This window comes from Dermochelys coriacea, chromosome 2, assembly GCF_009764565.3.
Source record: "Dermochelys coriacea isolate rDerCor1 chromosome 2, rDerCor1.pri.v4, whole genome shotgun sequence".
Classification (NCBI taxonomy): Eukaryota; Metazoa; Chordata; order Testudines; family Dermochelyidae; genus Dermochelys; species Dermochelys coriacea.
The window spans coordinates 228,597,481-228,612,547 of record NC_050069.1 but is presented as its reverse complement, the minus strand read 5'-3'; the positions used below and the strand labels follow the sequence as shown (position 1 = coordinate 228,612,547).

General features: G+C 37.9%; 1 protein-coding gene across 18 annotated transcripts in view; it reads left to right on the top strand.

Moving 5' to 3' along the window:
• ADAM22 (ADAM metallopeptidase domain 22) overlaps positions 1 to 15,067 on the top strand; it is a 203,045-nt gene that overhangs the window by 109,613 nt on the left and 78,365 nt on the right. For all 18 annotated transcript variants that reach the window (XM_043509370.1, XM_043509365.1, XM_043509369.1 and 15 more), the window contains exons 5-7: positions 5,839 to 5,921; positions 11,568 to 11,631; positions 12,495 to 12,564. In XM_043509370.1, the coding sequence (XP_043365305.1) occupies positions 5,839 to 5,921; positions 11,568 to 11,631; positions 12,495 to 12,564 (217 nt within the window). The remainder of the gene's footprint in view (positions 1 to 5,838; positions 5,922 to 11,567; positions 11,632 to 12,494; positions 12,565 to 15,067) is intronic.

Here is a 15,067-nt window from a genome sequence, read left to right as displayed (position 1 = left end):
ACTGTACAGAACCGTCTTAATTTGCTTTTAGTCATCGGATCCGACCCAAACACTTTCCAGTTTGCTAGAATGCATTCCAGGGGCGTGCACTGTGCCCTGCCTGTGATACTCTGTCCCTGTCCCATGTTCCCGGAAGACACTGGGTGTCCCCAGATCTTAACAGGGAAAGTCCAGACCATTGGACTGTTCCTACCTTGTCCAAGGGACCGGTTCCACACTGTCGCCCGCAGTCGCTTCTCCACTATGTGAGCGCGTTGCATCATTGTGCCCTCTGGGGTCGATTAAATCACGTCTCTTCCAAGGCCCCCGATGAACTCTCCGGTGTGGTCTGGGCGTCAGTTGTCACCGCAATCCATTGACCGCCGGGAGGGGTCTGGGCAAGGCTAAATAGCAACCTCGGGCCCCACGTTGGGCGCCAAAAACTGTTGCCGGCACAGAGTGCCCGAGGCAGCAATAAGGGGGGTTCGTTGCCCGGTGTGCATCGTGCCAATTATCACAACGGGGTGGAGAAGCAGAGAGTTTATTTGAAGCTTCAGATATGGCACAGGGAGACTGAACTGTCTCAAATCCTGCACACCAAATGCAGATTACATCATACAATTTATACCTATTTTTCACTCAGCTACATAAGCATATGCACCCAATCACCTGTTGCCCTGTTCCATAGCGCAGCCAATTATATTTGCATTGTTCAAGCCCTTCCTTATTTGGTCATACTCGAGTTACTATCGCATGGAGGCTATTGCTAAACATCCCCTTCCATATCTGGTTACAGACACAGACATGCTCTTACAGCTGGCTGATACCAGTTTAGGCTAGCACTTTTTTGTGTAATTATGTTAGTTTGTTTGCCATTGCATAACCTCAGGGTTGCAGAAGGTTTACTACGGAGGAGTTTTGGCTTGCCTAGGTCTAGAGCAGGAGGGCTTCATCGACACTCATGGTCTTCCATCCTCCCGAGTTACCTAGCGTTATGTCCAGTGCCACCAACAACTCCATGAAGGTAGGGGAGGGATAGCTCAGTGGTTTGAGCATTGGCCTGCTAAATACAGGGTTGGGAGTTCAATTCTTGAGGGGACCATTTAGGGATCTGGGCCAAAAATTGGGGATTGGTCCTGCTTTGAGCAGAGGGTTGGACTAGATGACCTCCTGAGGTCCCTTCCAACCCTGATATTCTATGTCTGTGGCACTAGCCACAGTAGGAAGGAAGCTGTAAATAGCCCTGTTCTCATCTGCTTTAGACAGGTGTTACTTAAAACCATTTTCTCTAACATTGAATGACAGTGAGTCAAGAGGCTGCCAGATGCTAGTGCAGTTCCCTGGCCAGATGGCAGTGTGCTGACTACCGAGGTAGCCGGACATGCCCTAAAGCTGAAAGCACAGAGCATGGTATCTGTAGCTTTTGGCCAGTAAACACAAGACCTCATCTGAACTCAAAGATCTAGTCTAATAGCAGATGCCTAGTGTTGAAAGCATCAGTCATAAACCACATACAATATGGTAATTGGTGCAACTCTGTGTTTTTATGTACTTTTAAAAGAATACACTTATCTTTTAAAAGAATGCTGCCAACAGCCTTGAAATGTTTTTACAGGGAAAGCTTCAGTGGTGATAATGAGGCTGTATCTTTAATGGTTCTAAAACTCTGTCCTAGAGTCACTCAGTACTGCACTTTGACTTCAAATTATGTTAATACTTATGATAAATGCTTACCTTCCAGGAGCCTCATCTGAAAAGTCTGTAACCTATTTTAAGAAAAAATAAAAATTCCTGGAACTGTTTTTCAGTTTTATGAGATTCTAATCTGAACCCTTGTTCATGGCCAATATTTATTTCCCTTTGTAAAAATTTAAACAATTTGGAAACTGTGTAGATATCTGAAAGGCACATTACCTAGCACCTGGGTCTGGGGCTTGGTCCTTTGGGATCGAGAGAACCTTTTTTTCTTTTATGGGGGGATTGGTTTTCATAACCATTTGTCCCCATAACGAGCGGCACTGGTGGTGATACTGGGAAACTGGAGTGTCTAAGGGAATTGCTAGTGTGACTTGTGCTTAGCCAGTGGGGTAAAACCAAAGTCTTCTCTGTCTGGCTGGTTTGGTTTGCCTTGGTGTGCATAGAAACCCCAGCCTTGGGCTGTAACTGCCCTGATTTAAGCAGTTTGTCCTGAATTGGCATTCTCAGTTGGGTCCCACCAGAACCAGCTTTGTTACAAGATGTAAGCCAGAATGTTCCGTAGCTGTAAAAAATATGGGCACAGGAGTGAAGATATCTGGGTTTTATTCTTGGCTCTGCCAGAATTTGTGTGACCATGGGTAAACTGCAAAATTAACTGATCTGATTTAGTTAAATAGAGTGGAATCTCCAAGGTATGTTATCTCCAGACAACACCTTTAACTCTGTTTATTTCTGTCTTTTCCAGATTGATAGATAGAAAAATTATTTCTTTCACAGATATGTTATGGGATAATTTAACTGAAAAGCTATGGAAAGGCTGGGAGTGTTATCATGGGACATTTATTTGATTTTCATTAAGGAGATAAAAACCCCTTTTTGAGCCACTTGATTCATGCTGGCTCAGAATTTTTGCATGAAAAATGTTCTTCCTGGTTATACAGATTTCATTTTGTAGAATAAGTGAGCCTCAGGCACTAGTGCAGATACACATTACACTACATTATGTGAGGATAAGCTTGTCTTGACTAGTTTCAGAGTCTTGACTAATTCTTTCCAGAAGTAGTTAGAATCCATTTGACTCCATCAATCATCTTTCCAATATTATTCTCACACCCATGCACATGTTCCTGTAATACTTTGCTACAAAAATGATATGGTAAAAAATCTTTTAAATGCCATAGGATACCGTCTTCAGAAAATCCATCTAGTTTATCATTTCTTTTGACATGAACTCATCAGGGTAATTTTTATTACATGTATTATGTTAGAGCCTAGAGGCCCAAACCAAGATGATGACTGGGGCCCCATTGTACTACGCACTGTAACAAACAAAGCAAAAGATGATTCCTGCCCCTAAGAGCTTACTGCACTTAATAAAGAAAAGATGCAACAAGTGAATGGCAGTAATAAATTGTTGGAAGGAGTAAGGCAGAATGAGGCAAACAATTAGAAGAACATATGTTTACGTAGGCCAGATGTCCACAGCTAGATGGTTCTGAATCAGATAAATTGTATTCTTATAATAAACTGTAAGATATAAATATGATAGATATCAGCAGTCCCTCCTGACCGTGTATCTAGATATAATCAGTTGGCAGTTTCCTGTAGACATCTTGGTAGAAGTGAATCCTGGGGAGGAATTTGTTGGGGACAGGCTAGTTGCTTTACAGATTAATTCAGGGAACATATGAACAGGGAGCCTGGAGGAAAACATAGAGGTGTGAGAGGCGTTGACAAGCAGTGGAGGCTGCCTCTGTTAGTGGAGTGGAGAGAGTGAAAGGTGACACAATAAAATACAAGAGCAGATAAACAGGAGATAAAATTGTGAAGCAACTTAAAAGCATATTCATTATTATTATAAGTATATATAAGTATATTGTATTATTATTTGTTATTAATGACCTGGATGTAGGAACAGAGCGCATACTGATCAAATTTGCAGGTGACACAAAGCTAGGGAGGTTTGCCAACTCTTTGGAGGATAGAGCTAAAATTCAGAGAGATTTTAATAAATTGGAGGACTGGGCTATAGACAACAAAATGAAATTCAACAAAGACAAATTTAAGGTGCTACTTAGGGAAGAAAAACCAAATGCCCAAATATAGAATGTGGGATAACTGGCTTGGCAGCAGCACTGCTGAGAAGGATCTGGGAGTTGTGATGGATCACAACCCCAGCATGATGTGGGATGGATCACAACCCCAGTGTGATGCTGTTGCAAAAAAAGCAAATGCTATGCAAGTCACGGGAGGTGATAGTACTGCTCTACTCGGCGCTGGTTAGGCCTCAACTGGAGTACTGTGCCCAGTTTTGGTCACCATTTATAGCAAGGATGAAGAGAAACTGGAAAGGATCCAGAGGTGAGCAACAAAGATGATCAAAGGGATGGAATGTAAACCATATGAGCAAAGGCTGAAGGAACTGGGTATGTTTAGTTTGGAAAAGAAGAGGTTAAGGGGGGACATGATAGTGGTCTTCAAATACTTGAAAGGCTGCCATAAAAAAGATGGAGAAAAGTTGTTCTCTCTTGCTACAGAGGGCAGGGCCAGAGGCAATGGTTCGAACTACAGCATAGCAGATTTAGATTACTTGTCAGGAAAAAATTCCTAACCTTAAAAATGGTAGAGCAATGGAACAGACTGTCTATGGCAGTCATGGAAGCTCCTTCACTAGAGGTTTTCAAAAGGAGACTGTATAGCCATGTGTCTTGGGTGGTTTAGACGTAACAAATCCTGCATCGTGGAAGGGGGTTAGACTAGATAACCCTTGCGGTCCCTTCTAACTCTGTGGTTCTGTGATTCTAATTGAAAATTTGCCAGAAGGATAGTCTTTGTAAAATGAAGCAACAAACAAGCTAGATATTAGTAGGCCTTCAATCTCTTTAATCATATATTAGTTTTTTTTTTCTGTAGCAGCCATCATCATAGTATCTGAGCACTACCTTCAGATTCATGGAACAGTACATTTCTAGGTTTACACAATGGCATCAAAGTCCCTGTATCAGCCAACAAAACATGAAGGAGAAGAATTTCAAAAGGGACTAGTGATTTTTGGTGCCCAAACTCCAGGGACCTGATTTCCAGAAAGTGCAGTGCATACACCCTCTGAAAATCAGGCCCCTTTATAGTGTCTCAAGTTGGGCACCGAAAATCACTAGTCCCTTTTGAAATTCTTAGTCTGTATGTTCCTATAGAAAACAGAAGGGGATTTCCTTGTCACATCCCAAAAGCTACTAACATACTCTTGTTTTATTTTTTAAACTTCAGTTAATTTTGTGTTGGTGAAACAGTTGTTATAAATATGCTTTTGAAGGGTAGAATCTGAGAGCATTTAATTTCACACGGTAAGTATGAACAGCAACTTATGGCTCTGTATCACTATCACCCAAGTGATTGCCAGCTCATGAAGGCGAATAATCATGCTTTCCATCTCAGTAAATACACTTAAATATTTGCACTCCTGGATATGTAGGGGTGGGGTAGGTTGTTCTTACTGGGGGTAGTTGGGAGGGCATGTTTGCTACCAGAAATTAGGATGAGCTCTAGTGTTATTGCTTTTAAGGCCCCTCTCTTTAAGTCGGCCGTTGACCAACAACAAAACAGCATAATGACCTAGATGAGTTTCTCCTAGGAATCAGCAATTAAGTTTGATTCAAATGGGAATAATGATCTAAGATGTAGAAGACTTTTTCAGATAGAAATGAGGTTATTCATATTTTGTATACAGTGCCTAGATTGTACAGTGATGAGTGCATTGGAGATACATATGGCTAGACAGACATAAGGTGAAGACCTGACTCAGGCAAAACTTTCCCTGACTTTGGTGGCAGTTTTGTCAAGTTAAAGACTGCAGGATTTGGCAGGTGTGGTATATGCCTGCTTACAGGAAAGAAAAGACAAGTGTTAATTTTCATTGCACTCTTTTATCATTTGATTATACACCATGTTTCCTTTAAATTCAGAGCACTGGGGACACTTATGACTTTGATCTATTTGATAAGAATGTCCTCTGCAGTTTTCTCTTGACTCTGAATGACTGTGAATTGTGGGCACCATGCTGGTAGGCGTGGCAACATAGTCATGGCACAAGCCATGTTTGACATGACATGTGTATGATATTATGCGACATGATGGAGTCACAGTCTCTATTTTCAATTGCAGGGAGGAGAGCATTGCTATTACCAGGGCCAAATCCGAGGAAACCCAGAATCATTTGTTGCCTTGTCAACATGCCATGGACTTCAGTAAGTTTCCCCAGGTTATTTTTTTAATGGCCTGTATGTAATTTCTTAAAACAAGTACAAATTCTAGAGTAAAAGAATTACTAATTGTTTTCTTATTGCAGCAAAATGTTAAACATTTTACCCTCCCTCACAAATTATGGGTTGAATTTGTACCTATAAAGAAATCTTGAGATTTTTACAAATAGTTTACAGAGTGCCTGAGTTGGTTTTTATTAAGCACATAGATACACTGATATTGTATAATACCATTTTTTCAAGTTAAAACTAACTTACAAATAAATAATCTAGGGTGAGAGCAACCCAAAATATTTCTTTCCTAGGGGGAATAAAAAACCTTTCTAGATGTTACTCTTTAACTGTTTCAGAATATGCTTTGCTCTTTCCTGATTACTACAATGAGTAGATGGCATATTTCTCTTCTGTTCTGACCCCATTTACAAAACAAAACTGAGCCAGTGAAGTGGGGGTTTTCAAGTCATTTTTCTTTTCTTTCACAGAGACACTGATCTTAGATTTTACCTACTGATCGGTACTTAGCATATATGGCAATATATTTGTAAATCTGAAGGAAAGGAGTAGCTCTTAGATGGCAAATTAAAAACTTTGCATGATTTTAACAATATTTTGTACTTAATAGCACCTTCCATTTGAGGATCTCAAACAGCTATACAAAAATCCCACATAGCCCCTCTCAGGGTTTGTATCATAGTTTTGGACCGGTTCAAAAAGATTCCTGGCCTGATTTTCAGAGGTACTATGTAACTGCAGCTTCAGGTGACTTCACTACGAATTACAGGATATCCCCTGATATTGAGGTCAGACATTGCTTGAAGGGTCACGTGATGAATGGTAAAAAGATAGGAGCACTCAACAATTACCTTATGCTTCTCTTTTTTCCTCCTGCTTCACTGAAAGGCAGGCACGTATCTGATGGGGATTTTCATTGATTTGATCCTTTTCCTTCTCCAGTAGTTCTGTAAATTCTGTATCAGACTTCTATATTTTCCATTAGTTTCTTTTAGTTAAATTTGTTGGGTTTTGTTTTTATTTTAGCATCATTGCATTTTTCTGTCTGATTATTTGTACCATAATGCTTTTATCTAATCAAGATTTAGGAGTGAGGACTAACCCAAGAAATCTGACTTCAGGTTCTGTGCTGAAGGTGAATCTAAAAACAGTAGCATTTTAGTGCATTCTGCAGAGATTTAACAGCATGACTTCCATTAGTTGTGATCCATTAGATCTTGGACTGTAGTCTGTGAACCCTATTAACTTTCAGAGGCTTAGGGAGAAAGGGAAAAAGAGACTGCAAAAATTCCCTTCTGGCCTTTATTTGGTGCTTTGTTCTTCAGGATGAAACCCTCTCACTGTATTCTCTCAGTGCTTAATTATCAGTGTTGGTATCTTCTAAAGCAGCTACATAACTAGAGTGATGAAGAGTTGTTATCTTTTCCTTTTTTGTTCAGCCCTCCTAGGTACATCTCTTTTTTCCTTTTCGGGAGGAATCTTCAAGTACCTTCAAGTATATCAGCAACAAAAATCAATGGATTCCTATTTCACAATAGGCAGGGACAGTTTGAAACAATATGAGAGGTTGGAGTGTTCCAGGACCCTGTATGAGAATACAGTGTTTCTTTAATAAGTCATGTTAAAATAGGTACTGCATCATCGTCACCATCATCTGTATAATCTTTTAAATAGTGTTTTTCATGTGTAGACCTCAAATACTGAATAAGTATGCGAGGGTTAGCTCAGTGCTTTGAGCATTGGCCGGCTAAAGCCAGGGTTGTGAGCTCAATCCTTGAGGGGGCCATCTAGGGATCTGGGGCAAAAATTGGGGATTTTTCCTGCAGGGGGTAGGACTAGATGACCTCCTGAGGTCCCTTCCAACCCTGATATTCTGTGATTCATGCTGGCATTTAATTTGATTAGCTCCAACCACGATCTGGAGTATTTCTCTGGAGCAGAGGAAACTGGGGGCTATTACCATCTAATAAAGTCTGTAGGGCTGAACTTGGTGAACTTTATGAGTTGTAACAGCTGGAGAAGATGCCTCTAAAGGAGCAATAAACTCCATGTTCTCCATGTCCAGGCAAGTATTAATTCAAGCCTTTTCCTCTGCTTAATACATTCTCCAGGTCCCAGCCTATAACAGCTATATTATTGGTGGGAGGTTGTATATCAGTTGCCAAGGTTGATGCCAGAATTGTTTATTTAACTTTATCTTGTGATTTTTTTTAGCTATTAATGCCTGCATTCTTTTTAGGGATGTCTATCTCTCGTTCGGTAAATTAAAGGTAGTGTGTTCAATGGTGGAATCCTCATAACTCTTAATTTCCTTTCTTTTTGGTAGTTGCATTGAAGAAGCAATATACTTCTGTGGCCTTAACTCCTAGTTGGCCAAGTTTTTATTTGGGATGTCCAGTAGCCACAGTCTTCAGTGGGTTAATGCAGAGATTCAAACAAAAATATAACATTTTGAAAAAAAGCCACACTCATTATTAGGATTTCTAGTGTCCACGTTTCTTCTTAAATTTAGCTCTTGGGTTAATGTTCCTTACAGAAGAATATAGAAATAAATGCAAAATAACTTGCCATTTTCATTTTGTTTTCTTCATTGCAGTCAAGTGATGCAAACATATCTATTACCTGTTGGAAATGTTGGAGTATAGGAATACAGTATTGAACCTCTTTCAAAGAATGTGCTTAATTGTATATTCTTATTAATCTGTATTTGAATGCCTTTTCTATTACAATACAGGCTCCTTGAAAGAGAACCATGTATTCCTTTATGTATTATATAGCATAAAGTACACTGATTCTTAATAATGGATGATAGATTATTGAGTAATGATCTCTTCTAATGTAACAGCATTTAAAACATTCAAATATGTTCTTAGGTCATGATCCTGCAAGCTCCTTCACACAGGCAGACTCCTTCCTCGCCCCAATTGAAAGTAGCATGTGAGGACCGGGTGCATCATACATAGCAGCTTATAGGACGGTGGTGTCAGTTTGAGAATTATAGAAATATTTTTGGGAAATGAAGGACCTTATCAGAATAGCTATAGACATGCTATAGTAAGGCTTAATTTAAAATAAGAGTTTGAAGGCCTGTAACATGGATAGATATGTTTTCTTGTTGGCTATGAATTTGCTGCCCACTGGTGTTGAAATTAAAAGTCTTGCTATTTTAAGATCAAATTGATTTACAAGATGTTATTGTTACAATATGTTTGGGTATAGTTTTGACATAGTAAAGATTCAGATTTCAAAAATGGTCTATATTCTATGACTACTTTGGATCTAACTTTTTTATTAGTGTATTATTCAAATATATGGACTGCTTAAGTTGAAGTCTATTGCAAAAAATCCATTGTCTTAAGTCAGATCAGGTTTGCAGTTTGATTGTAAATATGTTATTACCATGTACTATTATTAAAGAGTGGATTGATCAAATTCTGACTTGATCAAAGGTCCATGCTGCTGGGTGAAATGATCAAATAGGAGGCCCTTTATTCTGAGAATGTGAATTAAGTCCTCAAACACTGATCAATCCTGCAGACCTTACTCATGTAATATTGCCATGGATAGCAAAGCAAGTTTTGGATACTTAAAATCTGCAGGATGAGTCCCAAATCTCATTTTATTCTTAGAATGAAGGCCTTCATCAGGCTCTAGGATTTTTATTTTAAACATCATAGAACAAGTTAATTTCTACAAAATATTTACAGGTTATCTGTAAAGGGATGGAATAACTTTGAATTAAATATGTATTTATAACCACTGCTAATATGAGTTTATTATATTATATTATATTATATTATATTACATTATATTATATCCATAATTACTTCAGTGGAGCTGTAAATATACAACATTTAGGAAAATATTAGATAGGTTTATGTAAAGCTGTAATGGTTTAAAAGTTTAATATGTAGTATTGGTCCCAAAAAACCCCAACAGAGTAAAATGATATCATTTTACTCAATACAGCTGCTCCCTGGGTATAGTCAAAGTCAGATCTGATTTTAGTGAAAAAAATGCAAAAATTAATTATAAAAATATTTTAAAAATCAATGTCATTTTTGACTCGCATAAGCAAAAAGCCAATATTGATTTCTGTCACTTAAAGAATGAAATGTGGTGGGTTGGTTTTTTTTCCCCCCTCTCAAACTTTGCAAAAAAAATAAAAATAAAAAATCTTGCTCCCTTATTGAGGTTGTGCAGTATATATCAAGTCTAAGCCTACAGCTCATATTTATAGCTAGCCTTAAAAATCTTGAAAGAAGCACTTTAGAAAGGAAATACTGACACAACTTAATCTCAACAACACACACATGCTGCTGTAATAAAGAAAAAATTGCAAGAAAAGGCTGACTTAGATAAAGATGAAAAGGGAGGTGGGGGTAGGAAATGTACCTCTTTAGTATACTGTCAATTAGCATTTTCCATATCAGATCATTTTATTTTATGGTGAAATTAACTTTTGTGCATAAATCCGGTGCAAAGCTTAGGCTTAAACCCCATTTAAACTCAAAATAGGATTTAAATTGAATTTTAAGTGGTGTATAGGCCTTGTGTGAGTGCACAGTGGTGAATATCACCACTGCTGTGTATTTACTTATAAACAGTAATGCACAACCATGTAATTTAATTACCATAGGCTATCTACATTCACTTAGGATCTCTTAAAGCTTGAGCCTATCCTGTGGTTAGAACTGAACCATGTGCCACCTTTGTTAGCTTGGAAACTTGGTGATTGTTCACATGAGACCAATTACAGAAGCAGATTTTCTAGCATATACAACAAGCATGCATATAGTTGGCACCCTTAAAATTCCTCTACCATTTGGAAGATTTTACTTGTGTGAGAGCTGTTCCCTGTACATATAATGAGGAATACCACAAGAGCTAGTGAAAGCTTTCCATATGCTAGAATATGTACTGCATGAAAGGGCAACATAGCATGGGAGACTGGCTCTGGCAGTTCATGGAATATTTCTGATGATGTTGTTTTATATAAAACCTATTCATGTCTTTTCCAGAAACAATTTAATAAGGGATTTAAATTGATGTGTGAGAAAAAAATTGTTATTTTTGATTTTTTTTTCAGTTTGTTTTACCTTCTTTTGTTTACCTCCAAAGTGTCCCCATTATGCTAGGACTTGTAGGAGCATGCAGGCAGACCGACTTATGGCACCAAAAAGCTTAAAATCTAAGAGTCAGCTCAGTTTAATACTTTATTTTGTCATGACAAGCTATACATATGTTCCAAGAGTATGTAAAGAGACCTCTTAAGTAACTGTCAGAAGTAGGAACAATCTGTTACAGGGAGTGGAGTTCACACTAGGTTTGGGAACTGGGTCAGTCAGTCAGTTTCTGCTTCTCTTTCTGTCTAGCTCTTTATCACTACAACGAGGAAGAGGAAAAACATTTTTTTAAAAGGATAAGTTGGTTGTAAAATCACAGAAATTGGCACGAGGATTTAGACACTGGGATAATACCTGAAATTGCTTTTAATTTTGTTTTTAATGGTTATATTTCAAGTTCATAGCCTCCCCTTCATGTTTAAATTGTTTTAATCTTTTAATAAATGTTTGGTAAATCTCTACTCAATGTTACCACTTTTCCTGCCTTTAACAGTGGGATGTTCTATGATGGGAAACACACTTATCTTATTGAACCAGAAGAAAACCACACTTCACATGTAAGTAGACCTTCAGCTAATCCAGTATTCAGATACACAAGGGAGGCAGGTTTCAGAGTAGCAGCCGTGTTAGTCTGTATTCGCAAAAAGAAAAGGAGTACTTGTGGCACCTTAGAGACTAACAAATTTATTAGAGCATTCTCTAATGCTCTAATAAATTTGTTAGTCTCTAAGGTGCCACAAGTACTCCTTTTCTTTTTACAAGGGAGGCAGAAAACAAAAGAAGCCTTATGCTCAGCCTTGCACCTCTAGCATTGGGGCTGGTCACAGTGGGAGTCCTTGTCCTCCCACTCTCAGCAGCTAGTTCATATATTGCTCTAAAGGTGCAAACCAACAGCAGTATATGGCGTCTAGTATTTGAGTTCCCAGTATCTAAATACAGTATCAGGAAAACAGGAGGGGTTTACAGAAGTTTTCCTCCAATAATACATGTCTTAGCTACCCCTTGGTAGTTTCTTTAAAACAACCTCTTGATCATTTGCCAGTACTGAAAATTTGCATTTCATATTATTTAACTTTAGAAAATTTAGACCCCAATCCAGCAAAACATTTAAGCATGTGCTTAACTTTAAGCATGTGATTAGGCCTGTTCACTTTAAAGGACCTACTTGTATGTTAAATGTGAAATACAGGTTTAAGTGCTTTGCTGAATCAGGGCCTTAATGATCACATCGTAATTGGGAGAGGAGGAGAAGAATCTACAATGTGGATAAAGTTCCTTGAGGTTTGATAACCTCCAGTGTTCCATTATTTCCCCAACATATTGATTTGGTACCTAATGCAAAAGGGTTTCTTTCTCCCTAATATTCATGGGATGGTTCATTTTATCTTGGCTTAATGCATTCCACTGTTTACTATTTCAGGAGGATTTCCATTTCCACTCTGTTTACAAATCCATGTTATTTGAATTTCCTTTGGATGACCTGCCATCTGGTATGATGTTCTTAATGCTCTCTTCTTTTAACTTGTGTCTTATTTTGCCAAACTTGTGTATCATATTTGGTTGCTAATCTTCTTTGGAGTTTTACTCTTTTGTTTACTTGAATCTTTCTTTTTCTGTTTAAGTAAAAAAAACCAAAAAACCTGGCGGAGGAGTGGGGGAGAAGAAACCTAACAATTAACTCGAAACTTCACCTCAACCTTCATATTGTTGATATTTTTTTAATAAACTTTGAAGAATTGAATGCTTTATATGCCATTACACATGTGATAAGTACTTTACATAAAAAGTCATGGCAACCTAAAGGTTGATCAAAATAATCCCCTAGTTACCAAGGACTGATGAACAACAGTGGCCTCCCCCACTATGAGATATAGGAATGGTCTACTAGTCTGAGTGTAGGACTAGGAAACTGGATTTTTCAAGTTTTATCCTAGTTCTGACTCTTAACATTTCTGCTTCAGTCTTTCCATCTTAAATGACATTGGGGTGTCATGAAGTTTACTTAATTGTAAAGGACTCTGAAGATGGAAAAGAGTTGCATAGTATTACTGATGCATCTTCATAAACACTTTATATTATGTATGGAATTAGACAAGGTTTAAAAAAATCAACTTTGATTGTGAGAAGACAACTTGGTAGCCAAAGCTGAAAATCCAGACTTTTTTAAGGCATATCCCCATTTTGTCAAGGGTTTATCAGTTTGGAAATGTAGTTTCCTACTATATAGCTTATTCTGGAGGAATGAGACCTGTACTAAACTGCTGATTTCTTCAAGACAATTACAGATGTCTAGTTTATAGTGTGGTAGCACTGAGGACTGGGGCTGTGTTGCACTGAATATGGAATATGAGCCTAATAATGAAATGCACGTTGTGTGAGATGCACTCTGGAGGATGTCTTCTGAAAGAGACAGAGGTAGTATGACTACTGAGTCAGCAGCTTCTCTCTTCAAAGGGGTTAATAAAGGATGAGATCTTTTGGAACTAGAATTGTGTGTCTTGTAGGCAAAAGACTTTATCAATGGTAAAACGTTATGTTTTCACAGACTTTTGGAGGAAAAAAGTAAATGTAATTTTGAATTTTTTATGACTATGAAAAGCATTTTTTCTGCAAGCAGATATCTATCATTTCACCTTCCCAAAAACCCTTTGACCTTCAAAGTATGTCAAACTTTCTTTGCAAAAATTGATACTTTCCATTTGGGGCAGTTTCAGAAAACTCTGTGTTGGTTGAGATGGGGAAATGTTGCCATTTAATCAAATTGTGGAATACTAATGAAAATAACTTAAGTATATGACTACTAACAAAGTGGAGAAACTGCATATGTCACTAATCTTGTGCAGCTGCTTAGTAGTATCCCATTCGTGAATAGGTTAATTATAACTAGCGAGTTTCATAACAACATGTTATAGGCTTTGTCTATCCCATTGACTGCTCGCTTGCAATCACTAAACCTGTCCTCAGTTTCAGGTTTGTAATGAAAGTTTTAGCAGCTGCAGCAGATTTTATACTAATGAAAAACTAATGTTTCATTATTTCCATGAGCTGTTTATTTTGGTTTCCTTTGCCTTTAGTCTTTAATTTTATTGTAAGAGTATGTGTAGTTCCCATTGTGTGATATACATATGCTGAGTGGCGATATAAATAACTTAACATGCGATAAAAAACTCCCATTGACTTGAAAAGGGCCAGGATTTCACTCTGGATCTTCAGTGATATATATAGTATCATAACTGGGAGTAGTCGCTTTACAGTGCTTAAACTTTTCTGTCTGTTTCCTTTAACAGATATGATATATTTGCAATTGCTAGCTTGTAGTATTTTTGTTTTTTACTTTTTTATTTACTGCAGCAGGACTATTTGCTAATCCTGTCCTATAAGACTGTTGTTATAACAAAAAGTGCTTTACCCTGTACTTTATATTGCCAATATTTCTCTTCTTCTTTATCCCCCGATCTTCTTTGTGGACTTACATGCCTTCAGAAACTTCTAATTTGATTCAAGAATTATTTGTTTTTATCCTTAGTAGGCTCTGTGCATAATTTAAGATTTCCTGTCAGTGCTGCATTATGAATGTACTTTGATGTACCACACGACTTTTACATTGATGGTGGATTAACAGACTGGGGTGACTTCATATCAGTATTAACCAAAGCAAATGATATGATATCTCATCAGTAGCAACATAGCTTTTTATATTCTTCTGTTCCATGGGAATTAAAAATATTATTAGAGAATAAATTATACTCCTCTGTGTGATGGCCAGCAGATATACCATTTTATGTTATGCACCTGTAAAATGTCACTGACTGTGGAGGATTAGGACTTTGAAGAGAGAAAATCCAGGGTTCTTCAAGAGGCTGGCGATTCAATAGGTGGTACTTTTTCCTCAGAGTCCATACTAAATGAGTCAGTGCTCTGGCATGATGATAGCAGACACTATGCCATTGGAGGTGCTGTTTTTCAGATGAGACAAAGTAGATGTCATGATCT